This window comes from Lycium ferocissimum, chromosome 1 (genome assembly GCF_029784015.1).
Source record: "Lycium ferocissimum isolate CSIRO_LF1 chromosome 1, AGI_CSIRO_Lferr_CH_V1, whole genome shotgun sequence".
Lineage (NCBI taxonomy): Eukaryota > Viridiplantae > Streptophyta > Magnoliopsida > Solanales > Solanaceae > Lycium > Lycium ferocissimum.
The window spans coordinates 16,493,651-16,509,698 of record NC_081342.1 but is presented as its reverse complement, the minus strand read 5'-3'; the positions used below and the strand labels follow the sequence as shown (position 1 = coordinate 16,509,698).

Genomic DNA, 16,048 nt, shown 5'->3' with positions numbered 1-16,048 from the left:
CATCTCCGATGAAAATGTCCAATGTTATTGTTGTAACAATTCAACATGTAATAATTTTGTCCTTAGTCAACACGTTAATATCATCCTAACAAATTTGAAGCAAGCCTCTAGCCATTTTTACCAAATTGTAAATCAACCCTAAAGATTTTCTTTCATTTATTTTGTGATTAGATGATGAATATTGAACTTGTGTTAAAATCACAAATCTTTATAAATTACTGTCATAATATCATAACAACAACAATAACTATTACTACTCATTAATCCTCATCGAGTTTGAATCAGTTATAAATTTTCATATTATTCATGTCGCACTATTCATGCTTGTCTCAATCTACTATAAAAAGAAATTACCTTAATCTTTAAAGAAAAACATTACACTAATTTCTTTCGACTTTTCTTAACACCCGTACAAGTCCTGGGGCCTATGAATACATTTCTACTGAGCCGTCTCATACGACTCGAGCCACAGGTTTGGACGTTTGGTACCTTTAGTCTTACTTTTCATCAATGTGTTATATGGCTCATTTTAGTGGTTGCTTAGCTTAGTGGCGTTCCACCCAGGCCTACGCTATGTACTTTGAGTTTGGGGACTAGACTATGCTTATTAGGTTGCCCACTTTTTGTCGGTTTGTCGTTTGGAAGCCTACTCATTTTTGTCCCCACTCCTCCTCTACCTTTGTCCCTACCTCATCGACTCTTCTTCCATCAATTTTTTTTTAATCCGATGTCCGGAATCCGTATGTGTTAGAATCCGACTAATTAAGATTCACACATATATAGGGTTCATTCGGAGAAAACGCTCCCTATTAAAAAAAGTTTCATATTCATTGCTCAAAATAGAAATTTTTAATTAAGAGAGGAGCAGCACATCCGAATCACCACATTCTATGGTGGGATTTTAAAAAGGTAATGGTCCAGTTATAATCAATTCTTCTTTCCTTCATAATGAATATGACACATTCCAGAAGCCCCATCTTTTACGACTCTAGGTTTTGTAGCTTCTTTTCCGGAACTGGCCTTTGCTTTTGGGGTTTTTTCATCATTATTCAGATGAAATAAAATATCTTCTATGTGTATTAATTTATGCAATTTACTTCTAAAACAATTACTCCATATTACAGTAGTTATATAAATTATATATTTTTGTATTATATAATTTATATTTTTTATATTTGAGGGTTTATAAAAATAAGTAAATCACACTATTCTATATCTTTTAACATGTAAATTATATACTTTGATTGTGTAATTTACATACATGTTTGAAATACTTTCATAACTTTGTTGGTCGTCTGGATACACATCATAAATAGCCTTTCTTTTTAAGTATACAATAATGAATGTTCATTTACTTGACTAATTTAAATTCACATAGGAATAGGTTAAGTTCTCGCTTTGAATTTTCTTGGCCTTATCTGACCTCTTTTATCTTTTATTAGTAAAGTGCTTTCGAAATGTCGTCCTCCTTGATAGGAGTCGGTGCACAGACGCTCTACCTTTTTTGGGCCGCGGTGTGGGATTTCACTGGGTCGTCGTTGTTGTTGTTGTTGTTGTTGTTGTTGAATAGGTTAAGTTCACTTTTTACCAAAGTGTTTTCCAAATCTAAAATTCGGGTAAAAGTTTTTAATCAACGATTGAAATATTTCAACTATTTCAATTTTTATTATATTTCTCGTTGGTCTTTTGCTGAATTATTATGGAAACAACATAAAGCAAACAATGTGAAAACACACACAGTCATTGAAAATAGTGTTTGCTAATAATTATAAATTTTATTAATTGATAATAGTATAAATAAATTAAATTAGAATTATCTTATGAACCTTTGAGTAATATGTGAGGTCCATAAGCAAGGACCCTTCGTATTAAATTAGTCAAAGATCGGATAAGTAAAAGGCCACGTTACTATTTTGGGATAACAAGTTTAGTCACTTATTTTCTGGTCAAAAGATGAAAAATCTAGAGTAGTATTACCTGTTAAACATAGTGGAGGCAAATACTGGAATTAGTATCGAGGAATTAGGGACAGCATTGGAAGATTATCGGGGACGTCTTCGATGAGCCGTAAGTTTTTTTTTGTTTCTTTTTAATTCAGTGTTCGGTATTCGTATTAGTGTCCGCCTAAATCCAGATTCACGCCGAAAAGTCTCACATTGGGAAATAAAGCGTTCTCTAACAAAGGCGACTCTGTATCTAGGAAGATTCGAACGCGAGACTTCTAATTAAGGATGAAAGAGTACCTACTACTCTATCACAATCTTTGTTGGTCGATGAGCCGTAAGTCATTTGCGCTTTTCGCCAAATAACAAGAATGCTGAGGACAAAAGCAAATCTCAATTTCTTTACTTATTGGTTTAATCCAACATTGAAACATATTGTTCTAATAAATTCGGATTCTAGATCCATTAGAGGTAAAGCAATTATTTCCAAAAATAAATGAATCATTTTTAATAATTGAAAAAAATAGGCCTGCCTACAATGGAAATACTAATTCGTTTCCATCCATAGTGTGGAAAGGTTAAGTTTAACAGGGTCAAACAATTTAATTTTCTTTTCTTCATTCGAGTACTAGTATTATCATAATTTTCTGATAAATAAAAACATGTAAACTTGTAGTATAAGAAATTGTAATTTACTAATTATCGTGTCATATAAGTGCAAGTGCGGGGGGTGCAAGGCCGGATTTACCTTAGGCCGAGGGGTATCACGTGACACTGCTCCGTCGGAAAATTTTACTACATAAGTATATTTAATTTAAAAACATAGATAAAAAGGCGATATATTGGACAAAGTGACATTGCTTCACATAAAGAACAACCTTAATTGAACATAGAGGTCGTGAGTTCGAAGTTCCGCGTCTTCATTTTGATGTTTTTTTAAAAGACGCCTCATTTAGAAAAGGGATATGCTATCCAGACCTTGCTGATTATCGAAATTTGTGAAGCTAAAGTATGTGGAGTTTAGGGTATTGTGCTATTTGTTTCTTTCACTTTCTCTCTCGACCAGTGAAATTAATTAAGAACGATTGCAAAAAGAAAATGAATAATGAGTTGTTTAGTAATCGTTTGGCACCTATAAAAAAGTGTTTAGTAAGTATTAGTTTAATTGAGATTATTTTTAATACATTTCAAATAAATTAAAACTTATCGATAAGAGTTGTAGTAAAATACAATTCATTTTATTTATATTTTGTTTCTTTAATATGAAGTTACAATATTTCATTTATTTATTTTTCTTAAAAATGTGACGCCGCTTATGAAAAATCCTACGTATGCCACTAAGTGGGTGGGTAGGAGCAATGTAACTTTTTGGTATAAGGAAAAAATTTGAGCTTCGAGAATAGAAACCTTGTCATTTGAGATTCTGAGTGATGAGAAGACAATGTTTGCGGTCGAAATAGTAGCTCATTCTTTAAAGTTCAAGGGCAAATCTATATCATTTTACATAATTTAAAAATTAAATTTGGCCATTTTTCCTTAGAAAAAGGTTTCAACAACAACAACAATAAAATCATACCTAGTGTAATCTCACAAGTGGGGAGGGCAGAGTGTACGCAAATCTTTCTCCTACTTTGGTAGGTGGAGAAGATGTTTTCGGTAGACCCTCAGTTCAAGTAAAGTAAAGACAACATCAGGATAGCAAGAAAACTAAAGCAGAAGAAACAAGAAGTAGTAATGGAAACTAGGAATAAGAAATATGCTAATACTAAAATAAAAATACAAAAGATGACTATAATATCGATCCTACAAGAAAGTAAAATAATACTAATCCAACTACTAGTCTTCTACCCTAATCCTTGATCTTCACACCCTCATATCTGGGGTCATGTCCTCGGTAAGCTGAAGACTTATCATATTCTGCCTGATCACCTCTCCGCATGCAATACTTCTTCGGCCTACCTCTACCTGTCTTCCAACCCTCCAATGCCAGCCTCTCACACCTCCTTGTTGGAGCGTCTGTGCCTCTCCTCTGGACATGTCCAAACCATCTTAGTCTCGCCTCTCGCATCTTGTCTGTTAAGGAAGCCACTCCCACCTTGTCCCGAATTTCTTCATTTCTAGCCCATACATCCATCACAACATCCTCATTTCTGTAATTTTCATCTTTTGAACATGAGAGTGCTTAACTGGCCAACACTCCGCCGCATACAATAGCGTCGGTCTAACCACTACTCAAGAAATTTAGCTTTAAGTCTTGGTGGGAACTTCTTATCATACAGAACACCAGATGCGAGCCTCCATCTCAACCACCCTGCTCCAAAACGATGTGTGACATCCTCGTCAATCTCTCATTACCTTGGATTATAGCCCCAAGGTACTTGAAACTCTCTCTCCTTGGGACGATTTGTGAGTGCAGCCTCACTTCTACGCCAGCATCACTCGTCGCCCACTGAACTTGCACTCTACGTACTCTGTCTTAGTCCTAGTCAACCTAAAACCTTTCTACTCCAGGGTATGTCTCCTAACCTCCAACCTGGAGTTCACCTCGCGTCGCGTCTCGTCAATCAGTACAATATCATCCGCAAATAACATGCACCATGGCATCTCCTTTTGAATGTGACTCGTCAATACATCCAACGCCAAAGCAAATAAAAAAGGGCTAAAGGCTGATCCCTAATGCAACCCATCACGACAGGAAAATGAATATTGAAAGACACTACAAGAAAGCACAGAAATGGCAACAACTCTTTGGCAATAAAAAATAATATCGTTGGCAAAATTCAATATTTGGCAACAACTTAGTTTTATTGTAGGCATATAATATGAAAAATTTAAAAATAAACTATTTTTTGTTGCTATAGTATTGACTATTATTGCAAAAAGTACTTTTGACAACAATAAAAAGTTGTTGCACGTTATTGCAATAACGGTCGATGGGAAAAGTTTATGCAAAAAAAAAAAAAATTATTATCAAAAGTACTTTTTGCAACAATAAACAATACTATTGCATTTTTTTTTTTTATTGGCAGATGTATTCCTTTTGCAGTGAGGCCTCAGGTGTTAGGAATATTTCATTTTGTTAGTGAATAAGACTCTTATATTCGAATGAATACAGTAACGATAATAATATGTATTTAACCAAACAAATTTGGACAAATTCCAAATTTCAAAGCAAATTTGGACCTTTTCCCATTTTCTCCTCCCATAAATTAGTCTCAATATATATACAATTTAGAAAAACAAGATATCTGGTGGGTTAGTTATTGCCTGCTACAAAAATAGCAGCTGTAATTGCAGACTTGCTACTGGGGACCGTTATTAGGAGATATGTATCATCATATCCATCTTCTGTAGCGCACAAACCCGACATGTGGTACCCCACCTCTACCCCACCCCATCCCGCTTTCTTACCTTCTCAAACACCCCACCCCCACGCCCACCAACCTTCAATTACCATTTGCTCTTTTTCTTCTTGAAAAAATATCAAGAAACCCCATTTTCTTGAAAAAACTTCTCTTTTCTTCTTCCCAACTGAAAATCTAGAAACCCCATTTTCTGGAAAAAACTTTTTCTTTTCTTCTTTCCCAACTGAAAAAAAATCAAGAAACCCCATTTACTTAAAATTTTGATGAAAGGCACACTTGGTTTAATGGACTTAGGTGGTTCAATTTCAACTGTGTCAAAAGAAGAGAATACTATGGTGTTATCATCTGAAGCTTCTTCATCCTCATATCCTGATGAGTCTGAACTTGAATTGGGTCTTGGACTAAGTCTTGGTGGTGCTGTTGTTGTTCCTAAGTCTAAATATGGGAAATTCTTGATGGCTAAAGATGTTCCTTGTTTGGGTTCTAATTCATCATCTTCTTGTTCATCTTCTTCAGCTAATAAAGCTAATAATGCTTCTTGTGGTACTAAGAGAGGTGCTGATTCTATTTCACCTCCCCGTTCTAGTGTCAGGTATGACTATTTCTGCATTCAATTTTGTATTGTATGATCAGCTGTTAGTTTCATGTTAAAACAGCTTTGATATGCGTTACTTGAGCCGAGGGTCTTTAGGAAATAGTCTCTCTACCCCACAAAACAAAGGTAGGGGTAAGGGCGTACACTCTACCCTCCTCAGACCCCACTTGCGGGATAGATTATACTGGGTATGTTGTTGTTATTGTGGTGGTGGTGGTGGTGTTAGTTTCATGCTTTGCAAAGATTTTGGATTAGCCCTCTAATTTTTATTGTTCTAATATGGTTCTTTGATGTAATTATGTGTCAATTTTTATCCTTTTTTAAAGACTTTGCTTTTCTTAATGCACCTTGTTTGATTTTTAACATGATACAGTTGATTGCTCTACATTCGGTTCTTGAGGAATCGGATGCCTATGATGAAGTGTGTTTTCTTTTAGTTCTTTTTTATGATGAAGCATTTATCTTGTCTATATACTTCTATATCTCTCTGTATTATGTTCTTCCTGGTGGTAAGATATTGTACTAAACTAAAATACCCAATACTAATTAAATATTTCTGTCCATTCATCTAAAGGAAGAATCTCGTTTGAGGTGACATGAAGTTGAAGGTTTAATCTGACATCAACTAGCAAAAAACATTGTTCTGGGAGAAAGAGTTGACGGGAGAGTGGGGTCTACACATTTTAAGTGGAAGGAAATGGGGCTTAGATGTCAAGTTGATTTTTTATTATGTCACAGGTTGCACACACAAATAACACTGGTATCTTGTTTTGGTGCACCATCTCTGGTTTTTATTGGAAATGATACTAACAATGCGATCGGTGTCATGTTGATCGATGATTCTAACAACTTGAATCAATCTAAACTAATAGAATTCTTGAAGATGCTAGACAAAGATTACTTTGTAAGAACCTTTAAAAAACATTTTCTTCAAAAAGGAAGGCAACACTCTGGTAATTAGAAATGGAAAGTAACTGGAAGTTCTCTTGCTTTAGTTTTTCATACAAACAATGGCAAGCTTCCAGCTAGACGGTTGGGAGTTTTGCAGGACAGAGGTTCTTCTCATAGATTTGGGTTTCCTTCTCATTTCCATTGAATGGTGAATGGATGATGGATGTACTCTTTACTACTTTATAGAAATTGCCTAGCCTCTTCTAGATGCTATGATACAATTCCGACCATCCTGTTTTCACGAAAGCAGTATTTTGGATGTGTAGAAAGTCATGATTTAGAGGAGCTTCACTTTTTGAAAATTCTGCTGACATACCAAACCAAGTGGGTGATGACAAAAGTAGTTTTGTGCAAGTACGCAGCAGGCCTCCCAAAAAATTATGTTTTAAACAAACATAAAAAAGGAAAAAAAAAAAAAAAAAGAAGCAGGAGAGAGATTTTGACATTTAGTAAAAACTTCTCTAGTTCCTTAAATGTTCTTCTATTCCTCTCTTAATAGTAGTCAAAAATACATGTTGGGACGGTTTTCCACTTGTTTCTTCTCTTAGCATCCAATGTTTTCATCCTCCTACTTGCCGAACTGTCGTAGGAAGCACCTATGGAATGTTGAAGATGGGGAATACCATAACTGCAACGCAGTAGGAAACATCCACAATCTCTTTCTGGCTTTTGCGCATGCAATGCCAACTAACAACAATTCATAAGCTTCTTATTCTTAAGTTGTTTATTATTAATATGGCTCCCCTGCTATTGATGTGGAGATAATGTTCTTCATATTCTAAGTCATTTTAGATCAAACTCTTTTTCTCAACCTTTTCTTGTGTAATGAGTCCGTTATAGTATTTTAGACACTAGGATAAGATGAGCTGTTGTGAGAGAGTTTTCCATCTCCAGGATGATAAATTCGAGCAAGAATTAGGTATACATCAAAGTACAGTGGGTCCTGGTATACATCAAAGTACAGTGGGTCCTCCTGTGTTGGAAGTATATGAATTATTTTAATCTTAGTCAAGCCAGCATGAATTGGTTTCTCGGCAAATTTGTCTACGCTCAATATAAAAGAGAAAAGAAAAGGATATCCTCCCATAGAAAAGAGAGTGTGCTCTTTTGTATACTGAGCTCATTTTCATTTTTCACGATTGGTGGTTGGCTAGAGCCTGCATAATAAAACTTCCTGGTAGAAGATTTTGACATTGATGTCTTGCCAAAAGCTACATCTTGGTGTACAGTTGTAATAGCACACTTTTTGTGCTAATTTGTCCTAAAATTACCTTACCTTCTCAATACACAAAGTTGCATCTTTCTGTAACATTCCTTAGGTTCAGACTCAAAAAGTTATGGTTTCATTGAACCAATAGATAGGTTTATGGATAATTGTTCATTTAAGGGTGTGATTACATAATTTTGGTGCTTTTTTTTTAGTTATGTTATTCCTTAAAGAATTGCACTTCTAATATGTCTGGGGATGGAGATATTAGGTTTTATCCCTTTCGAGCAAGCTTATTGTGCATACTATATACGAAGTATTTGTTATGGTTTTTACATTTGGTACGTAATGTGGTGTTATTCTGTATCATTGTTACTTCTGTGAGCATCACAAGCATCCATCTTTTAATCAGATGTGTGACTCTATATTGACTGCGGACAAAGGGTGGCCTTCTGGAAATGTAAAATGCTACTTCAGGATTCTAATTGATCTTTTTTTTCTTCTTAAAAATTAAAGACATGCTACATTATCATTATGTTCATATGAATATGGTTCATTTGAATGACAATTTTATACTCCTCTCTTCTATGTAAAACTTGACGAATGATGTGTGTGTGATGTAAGAAAAATGTCTGGTGTAGATACGGTCTCGACAGATGGTATTCTAGTTATAGAGCTTAGGATGTGTTCCGGGTCACTTACTCTTAAGGTTCATCTCGGATCTGACATTATTTTCATGTATGCTCCTTTTGATTGTTCTGCTACCTGGCATCCCTGAAAACAAATATCGTCTTCACTATGGCATCACTATTATTGCACACTTAACTTCCGTATTTGAAATTTGTGCTACATCAGAGGAAATTCTTTTTTTTTTTTTCTTACAAACAAATATAGATGGTGCATTTATTTAGTGAGTAGACTATAATAAGCTGTTTAAACATACTCTAGATTTATAGTACTCTTTCTTTTTCTTTATTTATTACTTAACTTTTGCTTGAAATCCAATAATGCAGTCAGGTTGTTGGATGGCCTCCTATAAGAACTCATAGGATGAACACCCTAGTTAACCAGACAAAATCACCACTCACAGAAGAATTTTCCCGGACCTCTGAGAAATGCAAAAGCAAAAATACTATCACTGATGCTGGGAGCAGCAAGATCAACAGCTTTGCAAAGGAGAAAGGGCTTGTCAAGACTTCCCTATTTGTGAAGGTCAATATGGATGGAGTTACAATTGGAAGGAAAGTAGATCTGAATGCTCATAGTAGCTATGTGAACTTGGCACGGACTCTAGACGACATGTTCTTAACACCCAGCACGACTGTTTGTGCAAGATGTGAGTCGTTCTTCTCCCTAGCACTTTAATCTGAAAATGGCAAGTGTTACCACAGATATTCCCCCTGAGATCCCATAAACGATAATGAGATCAACTATTTTAGTTGCTTTACAAGCTGAATGAATCATACAATGAGTATTGCAGGAAACAATGTTCATGGTTGTAAAAAACTATGGCTTTTTGTTGGAAATATTTGCTGCTCCATATGTTCTGAGCCTGACCGGGGGGAACTGATAAATATGTCATCCTTACTAATTTTTTTTTTTTTTTTTTAAACAACAATTCTTTGGAGTTCTATCCTAGTATTTAAGGTTCATTTTCCATGGTGTCTGACGTTAGCAATTTTTGTCTGCTGCCAGCATCAAATGCACAGGAGCTAGGTGTCATGGCAGAAACAACGTCGTCTTCAAGATTAATAGATGGATCATCTGAATTTGTGCTAACTTACGAAGACAAAGAAGGAGACTGGATGCTTGTTGGTGATGTTCCATGGGAGTATGTCATGCATCTGCTACTTTGCTCCTCCTGCACAATGGCAACTAAAATACACCTAATTATTGTTTATAAAATGCATTGAGAAAATCAACAGATATATGTCTGAACCTTTGTTTTCTCAAAGTGAATATGAATGGAGAAGATGCTCAAACAAATAGGGGGATTGTTTGCAACATGACTTGGGCAATTTGGCTCAACATGGGGGATTTAAATACTTATTATGTTCTAATAAAACGGTTGGGGATGGCTGAATTTTGTTTCAGCTTTGGCTTCCTAGTAATTAGTGATTCTGTGCTTTCTGGCTTATTTTAGGACACACAACATTCTGCTGTATGGAAACTGACAAAATGTACCCATGTTTTTCATATGGTCGTCTTATTTGTTTCCTTGTTTGTTTCAGGATGTTTATTAGCTCAGTCAAGAGACTACGAATCATGAGGACATCTGATGCCAATGGACTCGGTACATGTACGTGTTGAGTCATATATCATACAGATAAAAACTGACATAACTTCATGCTGACCAAATTCTTGTTGAAATTTCAGCTCCTAGTTTCATGGAAAGAAATGGTGGAAGACAGAAGACTAAGCCTATATAAGTCCGATAAAGAATCTACTTTCAAAAGATAAAGAAGACCCATTGAAGGATGAAGTACAGAAGGAAATTATAGAGGATGGTAAAAATAATTTTCTCAGTAACAAACTGGTCCTATGTGACCTTATTGGCTTTATTTTTTTGTCACTTTTCTAGCTTTTTTACCACACGGTGTTTACCCCACTCTCTGGGAGGAGAGGCCCTTTTGCGGGATTTCAGAAGATGCATGTATATGTCATACACTACGCTATCTTCAGAGAAAGTTGCATTCCGCCCTTGTGAAGCATGGATGTGTCCATTTATACTATAGTATGATGATGAGCTTGCCTCACCCTGAAACAGATGAACACTAATGTTGTTGAAAGGAAAGTTTGCTAGGTTCATACTGGGAACCTTTTTTGTTTGTTTTGATACAAGCTTTCATTGTGTCATGTTTGTATTTCAATTTCTTGTATTCTCTTATTAGTATTTCTGCAACTATTGCTTGGATCAAGATCTGTTGTCTATATAACTTGAATTACTTGATTGTCAGAGGTTTTGGGAAGAAATTATAGCTTAGCCATGGAGGAGTGCTGGAACTGCACATTTTGCCATGCTGGTTGGAAGAAAGAAAATTCTGAAAATGAGTTTGGTGGGAGGAAAAAGAATGTGTGTGTGTGTGTTTGGAGGGGGGGGGGGTGGGGGAGTTCTGGACAAGAATAACCTTCCTTGGATTCTTATGTTGCTTATCTTAAGCACGTTTATTGATTAAACGAGCTCTTCTTGATTTGAGTTGGTTTTTTAAGGTGAGTAATACAATTCAAAATCTTGATTAGAGAATTATCTCTATGTTAAAATTCTATTATTCGATCAATAACTTTTTCTTACATGATCAAAAAAAATAGTAAAACATCACTTTCAGCAGGAAGAATGCTGCCTGTACTGCCTTAAATTCTACAGATACAAGAATCGATGTATGAACTTCTAAATACAAGTCAAATACTACATGACAATTACAAATAAAATGAACATAAACAGGAAATGGGACATGACTTCTTACAGAAGGCCATTTACAGGTGATGTACTAAATACTGGCTTATCTTTGTTAGTAGTAACATGACTACCTCCACTGTTGCTACTGCTTTTTCTCCGAGGCTTTGCCTCTTCGAGCATTGTCAAAACATCCCTCATGGAAGGTCTGTCCTTAGGGAGTTTGGCTATACATAGAATTGCGATCCTTAAAACTAACATCATTTCTTCTTGAACATGTTGTGTTGCTCCTACATTCGGGTCTAGTGCTTCTTCTAATGATTTATTGTCTCGGATCTTCATCCGAAACCACTCTACTATGTCAACAGATTCCCCGAATTCAGGATCTAGAGGACGTTTCCCCGTTAGGAGCTCCATGAGAACAACTCCATAGCTGTAAATATCACTCTTTTCATCCACTTTCAACGTGTACCCGTACTCTGCAAAGTCATCATCCATATAAATGATTGTCAAGTATTAATAAAGATTAATCCAGAGTAAACATTAATGGAAAGTGTGTATTAAGTACTTACCGGGGGCTATGTATCCATAAGATCCAGCAACCATGGAAACTGTTTCATTCTTCTTGAGCATCATTCTTGCCAATCCAAAATCTGCAATTCTTGCCTCTAGATTTGCATCAAGCAGTATGTTATTTGACTTGACATCCCGGTGAATAACCGGTGGATGGCAATCATGGTGGAGATAAGCAAGGCCTTGTGCCACTCCAAGTGCTATGTTATATCGAGTGACCCAATCAACAAGCAGTCTCCCTGCTGCTTGTTTACCATGTAAAGCTTCTCCAAGGCTGCCATTCTGCATATACTCGTATATTATCATTGCATCCCTATTGTTGTGAAGGAACCCCAGAAGCCTGACAATATTTCGATGCCTCAATTTCCCAAGAACATTCACCTCACCTACGAGATCTTCACTACCCCCCATCTCAATATCAGTTGCAGATTTCCATAGCTTCTTTACTGCAACAACTTTATTCTGGCATTGCATTTCAGCTTTGTATACGACCCCCGTTGCTCCCATTCCAATGACATTTGACTCTTTAAGGCAAGCCAATATGTCATTACTAGTGAATCCCAGCCTCTGGAATGCCATCAACCTCCATGGCCAATCACCACTGCTCATCTCAAACTTTCGTTCAAAGCAGCTTCCGTTTTCATGCCATCTCTTGTATAAAGATCTAGCTCCAACACCTGCTGTAACAATAAGTAAAAGAGCTGCCACACCGGTTAGCCATCCTGCAATAATGTGCTTCGCGTGCAAGCTCTTCTGCTTTGATGTGTATGCTGCATTGAGAGCGCATGGAGGAAGTACGCCACCACAGAGACCATCATTGCCAATAAGATCATCCGGATTGATTGTTCTTAACATGCCATTAGCCGGGATAGGACCGTCCAGTTTGTTATGAGAAACATTCAGCATTTCTAAAGCTGGGGAATTGCCAAAGTTCTGAGGTATTCCACCAGTTAAAGAGTTGTTGGATAGATCTAGAACAGCTAATGTGGGCATCATGGAAATTGCTCTTGGAATTGGACCAGTTAATTGGTTGTCTCGAAGGTTCAAAGTTACTAACTTCTCACAGGAAGCAATGCTTGCTGGAAGATCTCCAGTGAATTGGTTGGTGGATAGATCCAGAACAGAAAGAGAAGGGCAATCCTGGAATTGATCCGGGATTTCACCTACCAGATTATTATCTGAGGCTATGAAATTTTGAAGAGTTGGAATTGCAAGAATGGATGAAGGAATAGAAGACTGAAGGTGGTTCTTAGAGAAATCAATAAAAGAGAGAGAGGTAGAAGAAGCAAGATCACTTGGGATTTGGCCTGTTACACTATTGTTTGCCAGTTCCAGCCTTTGGAGTTTCTCAAGTTTACCGAAACCTGTTGGGATTGTCCCGGAAAGAAGATTGTTTTGCATTCTTACACGAACAAGGGACGTGCAGGTTGATAAACCTGCTGGAATTGGACCAGAGAAAGCATTGTTGAATAAGATAAGCTTTGTGAGGTTACCTTTGGTGCACAACCCTTCGGGGATAGGACCAGTGAATGAGTTGGATGAAATATCCACCCATTGCAATGGTGAATTTCTGCCAAGATCACTTGGCAAAGGACCTGATAAGCTGTTATTCCATAGCTCAAACACTTCCAGCTGAGGCAAACCTCCAATCCCAGGAGGAACTGAGCCTGATAATTTGTTGGACATCAAATTCAAAAGCTGCAAATTCTTAAGGTCAGAAATTTCAGTTGGGATTTCACCCGTAAGCATGTTATCGGAGAGATCAAGCAGCTGTAATGAAGTCATGTTGCCAATCTCTGGTGGAATCTTGCCTTCTAGAGTGTTCTTGTACAAGAAAACCGTGTTGAGCAGTTTCAGCTTTCCCAGCTCAGCAGGAATTGAACCTCCAAGATTGCCAATAGCCAAATCAAGATACTTGAGATTGGTCAGATTTCCAAACTCAGCTGGAATTCCACCTTCAAAAGTATTATATCCCAGAACTACAGTCTCAAGCGACGAAAGCTCCCCTAGCTCTCCTGGAATGTGGCCAGTCAAATTGTTCCCTGAAAGGCCTAAAAACTTCAACTTCCCCAAATTCTTGTAAGATTTAGGAATTGAACCTTCGAAGAAATTCCCTCGAAAATCTAAAGTCTCAAGCAATGATGCATTTCCGATATCCTCAGGGAGATAACCCGAGAAGTTATTACTCGAAGCATTCAAGTACATTAGCCCTGGTGACATTCCAAGACCCATAGGGAAGCCATAGACAAAGTAGTTCTGGCTCACGTCAATGCTTTTCAATGCAGTGAAATTTGAGAAACTTCTTGGCAATGGTGATGAGAAACCATTGCAGCATAGATTGAGAGAAGTCAAACTCTTCAGCTTTTGGATATCATCAGATACTTTTCCAGTGAGATTCATGTGGGATAGATCAAGCTTCTCGACTGCACCATCAGAGTTGCATTCAACTCCCTTCCAGCTGCAGGGAACCGAAATGTTCCGTGCAGCTGCATTCTTGGGCACTGTCCAATCGCGGAGTTGATCCAACGGATCAACGAGGCTTTCTTTAATAGAAAGTAGAATAGACACTTCATCACTCAACTCAACTTTTCCTACTACCCCGTTAGCAAAACCAACGTAACAGCTGAACAAGAACAGTAGGAAAACAGTAAGCAAATTCATTATTTTTTTCCTCTGCTTACACACTCTTTTGCTAGTAATTTCTTTGCTAGCATTGCATCATGATTGTGAGGGAGATGATGGGGCCAACAAGGTGGGATATGAGGGGAAGAAGAGAAGGTAAGAAAAAGAAGAAGAGTATTAGTAATATTATATAAGTATAGTACAATATTAATGGAGTTAGTAAAATAGTAAGCTCACATGGGGATTAGTTAAGAAAAAGGGATAGATAGGTCGTGAGATCTTGGGTTCTGCAAACAAACAGCTGTGTTAATATATGCAAATAATATATTGACACGGGAAATATTTGGACTTTATTGTAAGTGACTCCGACAATGAACATGGAGAGAATGTGTTCTTCTTCTTCTTCTTCTTCATGTGTTCATCAGTTAATTCTTTTTCTCCTTATCATAGTCAACTTAATTTTGCATCACCACAGTAAGGGTTAATGTTCTTATTTTTGTTTTCCCCTTTTATTGTGTTTCTTTTTGCTAGGAGATTTAGGCCAGTAAAAAGTGTAGAGAACTTTAATACTAGAGAAATTAAATTTGTATAATATTGGACCGTAACGGACTTAAACATGGTGACATGGACAGTAATGATTCACATAACGTCCTCAACTTGCTTGAGATTGAAATATAATTGTTATTGTTGCATGTAACTATTTTCAACCTTGTGCGACTCGGTCTGCACGTATATAGTTGAACAATTTTAAATAAATTACATATTTATGTTAAGTTCGTGTATATTGTCACAAAGGTGTTGTGACTGTCTTACAAAAATAAAAATCCTAGATCTATCTTCAGGTATTAGGTCTTACTTCTCTCTCTATTTGTGGATAACTTTTTGTAAAAGATGGCTTAATTTACCTACATGGTCGATGAGCAAAAAGGTGCATAGTCAGAGAATTTAGGGAAAGGCAGCTTTCTTAAGGACAAAGGTATTCTTAACTCATGTGAATGACAAAGATTTCAAGATTAATTACGAGTGAAGGTTACTCTACTCTATTCTCAAAGTTTGAGTTACCCTTTTTTAATTATAAAGGCTAACAAGACTGTACTGGTTGACAAACATAACTACCCAAAAACAGTATAACCTTATTGTACTATTTTTTTTCCTTTGGATCTAAGCTAGATGTATATTCACGGAGTAAAGTTTTTGTTACGATCATTGTCGTTTAACTTGTAATAACAAGTCAGTACAATTTTAATAAGGTTACTGATTAATGTTTAGAAATAAAAATTTACTTGTAATCACCTTAAAAGTGACCTGATTGTGCAAGTATTTTTAGTACTATCCACGCACATGACTTAAAACTTTTTTTTTTTTTTATTGTGTTGAAGAAGTTGAGACAAAGCAAAA

General features: G+C 36.5%; 2 protein-coding genes across 2 annotated transcripts; one reads left to right on the top strand and one right to left on the bottom strand.

The window, feature by feature from the left end:
• Nucleotides 1-5,395: 5,395 nt before the first annotated feature.
• On the top strand, nt 5,396-11,019 carry LOC132050345 (auxin-responsive protein IAA12-like). Its single transcript, XM_059441576.1, has 5 exons — nt 5,396-5,900; nt 9,075-9,397; nt 9,757-9,892; nt 10,293-10,360; nt 10,438-11,019. The coding sequence occupies exons 1-5, from the start codon at nt 5,572-5,574 to the stop codon at nt 10,488-10,490; spliced, it is 909 nt and encodes a 302-aa protein (XP_059297559.1). The 5' UTR covers nt 5,396-5,571; the 3' UTR covers nt 10,491-11,019.
• A 348-nt stretch (nt 11,020-11,367) lies between these two features.
• LOC132050339 (MDIS1-interacting receptor like kinase 1) lies at nt 11,368-15,074 on the bottom strand. The gene is made up of 2 exons (XM_059441561.1): nt 12,028-15,074; nt 11,368-11,934 (listed from the first exon to the last, which is right to left on the bottom strand). The coding sequence occupies exons 1-2, from the start codon at nt 14,687-14,689 to the stop codon at nt 11,522-11,524; spliced, it is 3,075 nt and encodes a 1,024-aa protein (XP_059297544.1). The 5' UTR covers nt 14,690-15,074; the 3' UTR covers nt 11,368-11,521.
• Between the last annotated feature and the right edge of the window lie 974 nt (nt 15,075-16,048).

Excerpts from the sequence above, each read along its gene's own strand:
- LOC132050345 (XM_059441576.1), top strand. The coding sequence starts at position 5,572 with ATGAAAGGCACACTTGGTTTAATGGACTTAGGTGGTTCAATTTCAACT. Across the intron at positions 9,398-9,756 it reads CACGACTGTTTGTGCAAGAT|CATCAAATGCACAGGAGCTA; the intron begins GTGAGTCGTTCT and ends GTCTGCTGCCAG. Across the intron at positions 10,361-10,437 it reads TGCCAATGGACTCGGTACAT|CTCCTAGTTTCATGGAAAGA; the intron begins GTACGTGTTGAG and ends TTGAAATTTCAG.
- LOC132050339 (XM_059441561.1), bottom strand. The coding sequence starts at position 14,689 with ATGAATTTGCTTACTGTTTTCCTACTGTTCTTGTTCAGCTGTTACGTT. Across the intron at positions 11,935-12,027 it reads TTATGGATACATAGCCCCCG|AGTACGGGTACACGTTGAAA; the intron begins GTAAGTACTTAA and ends ATGACTTTGCAG.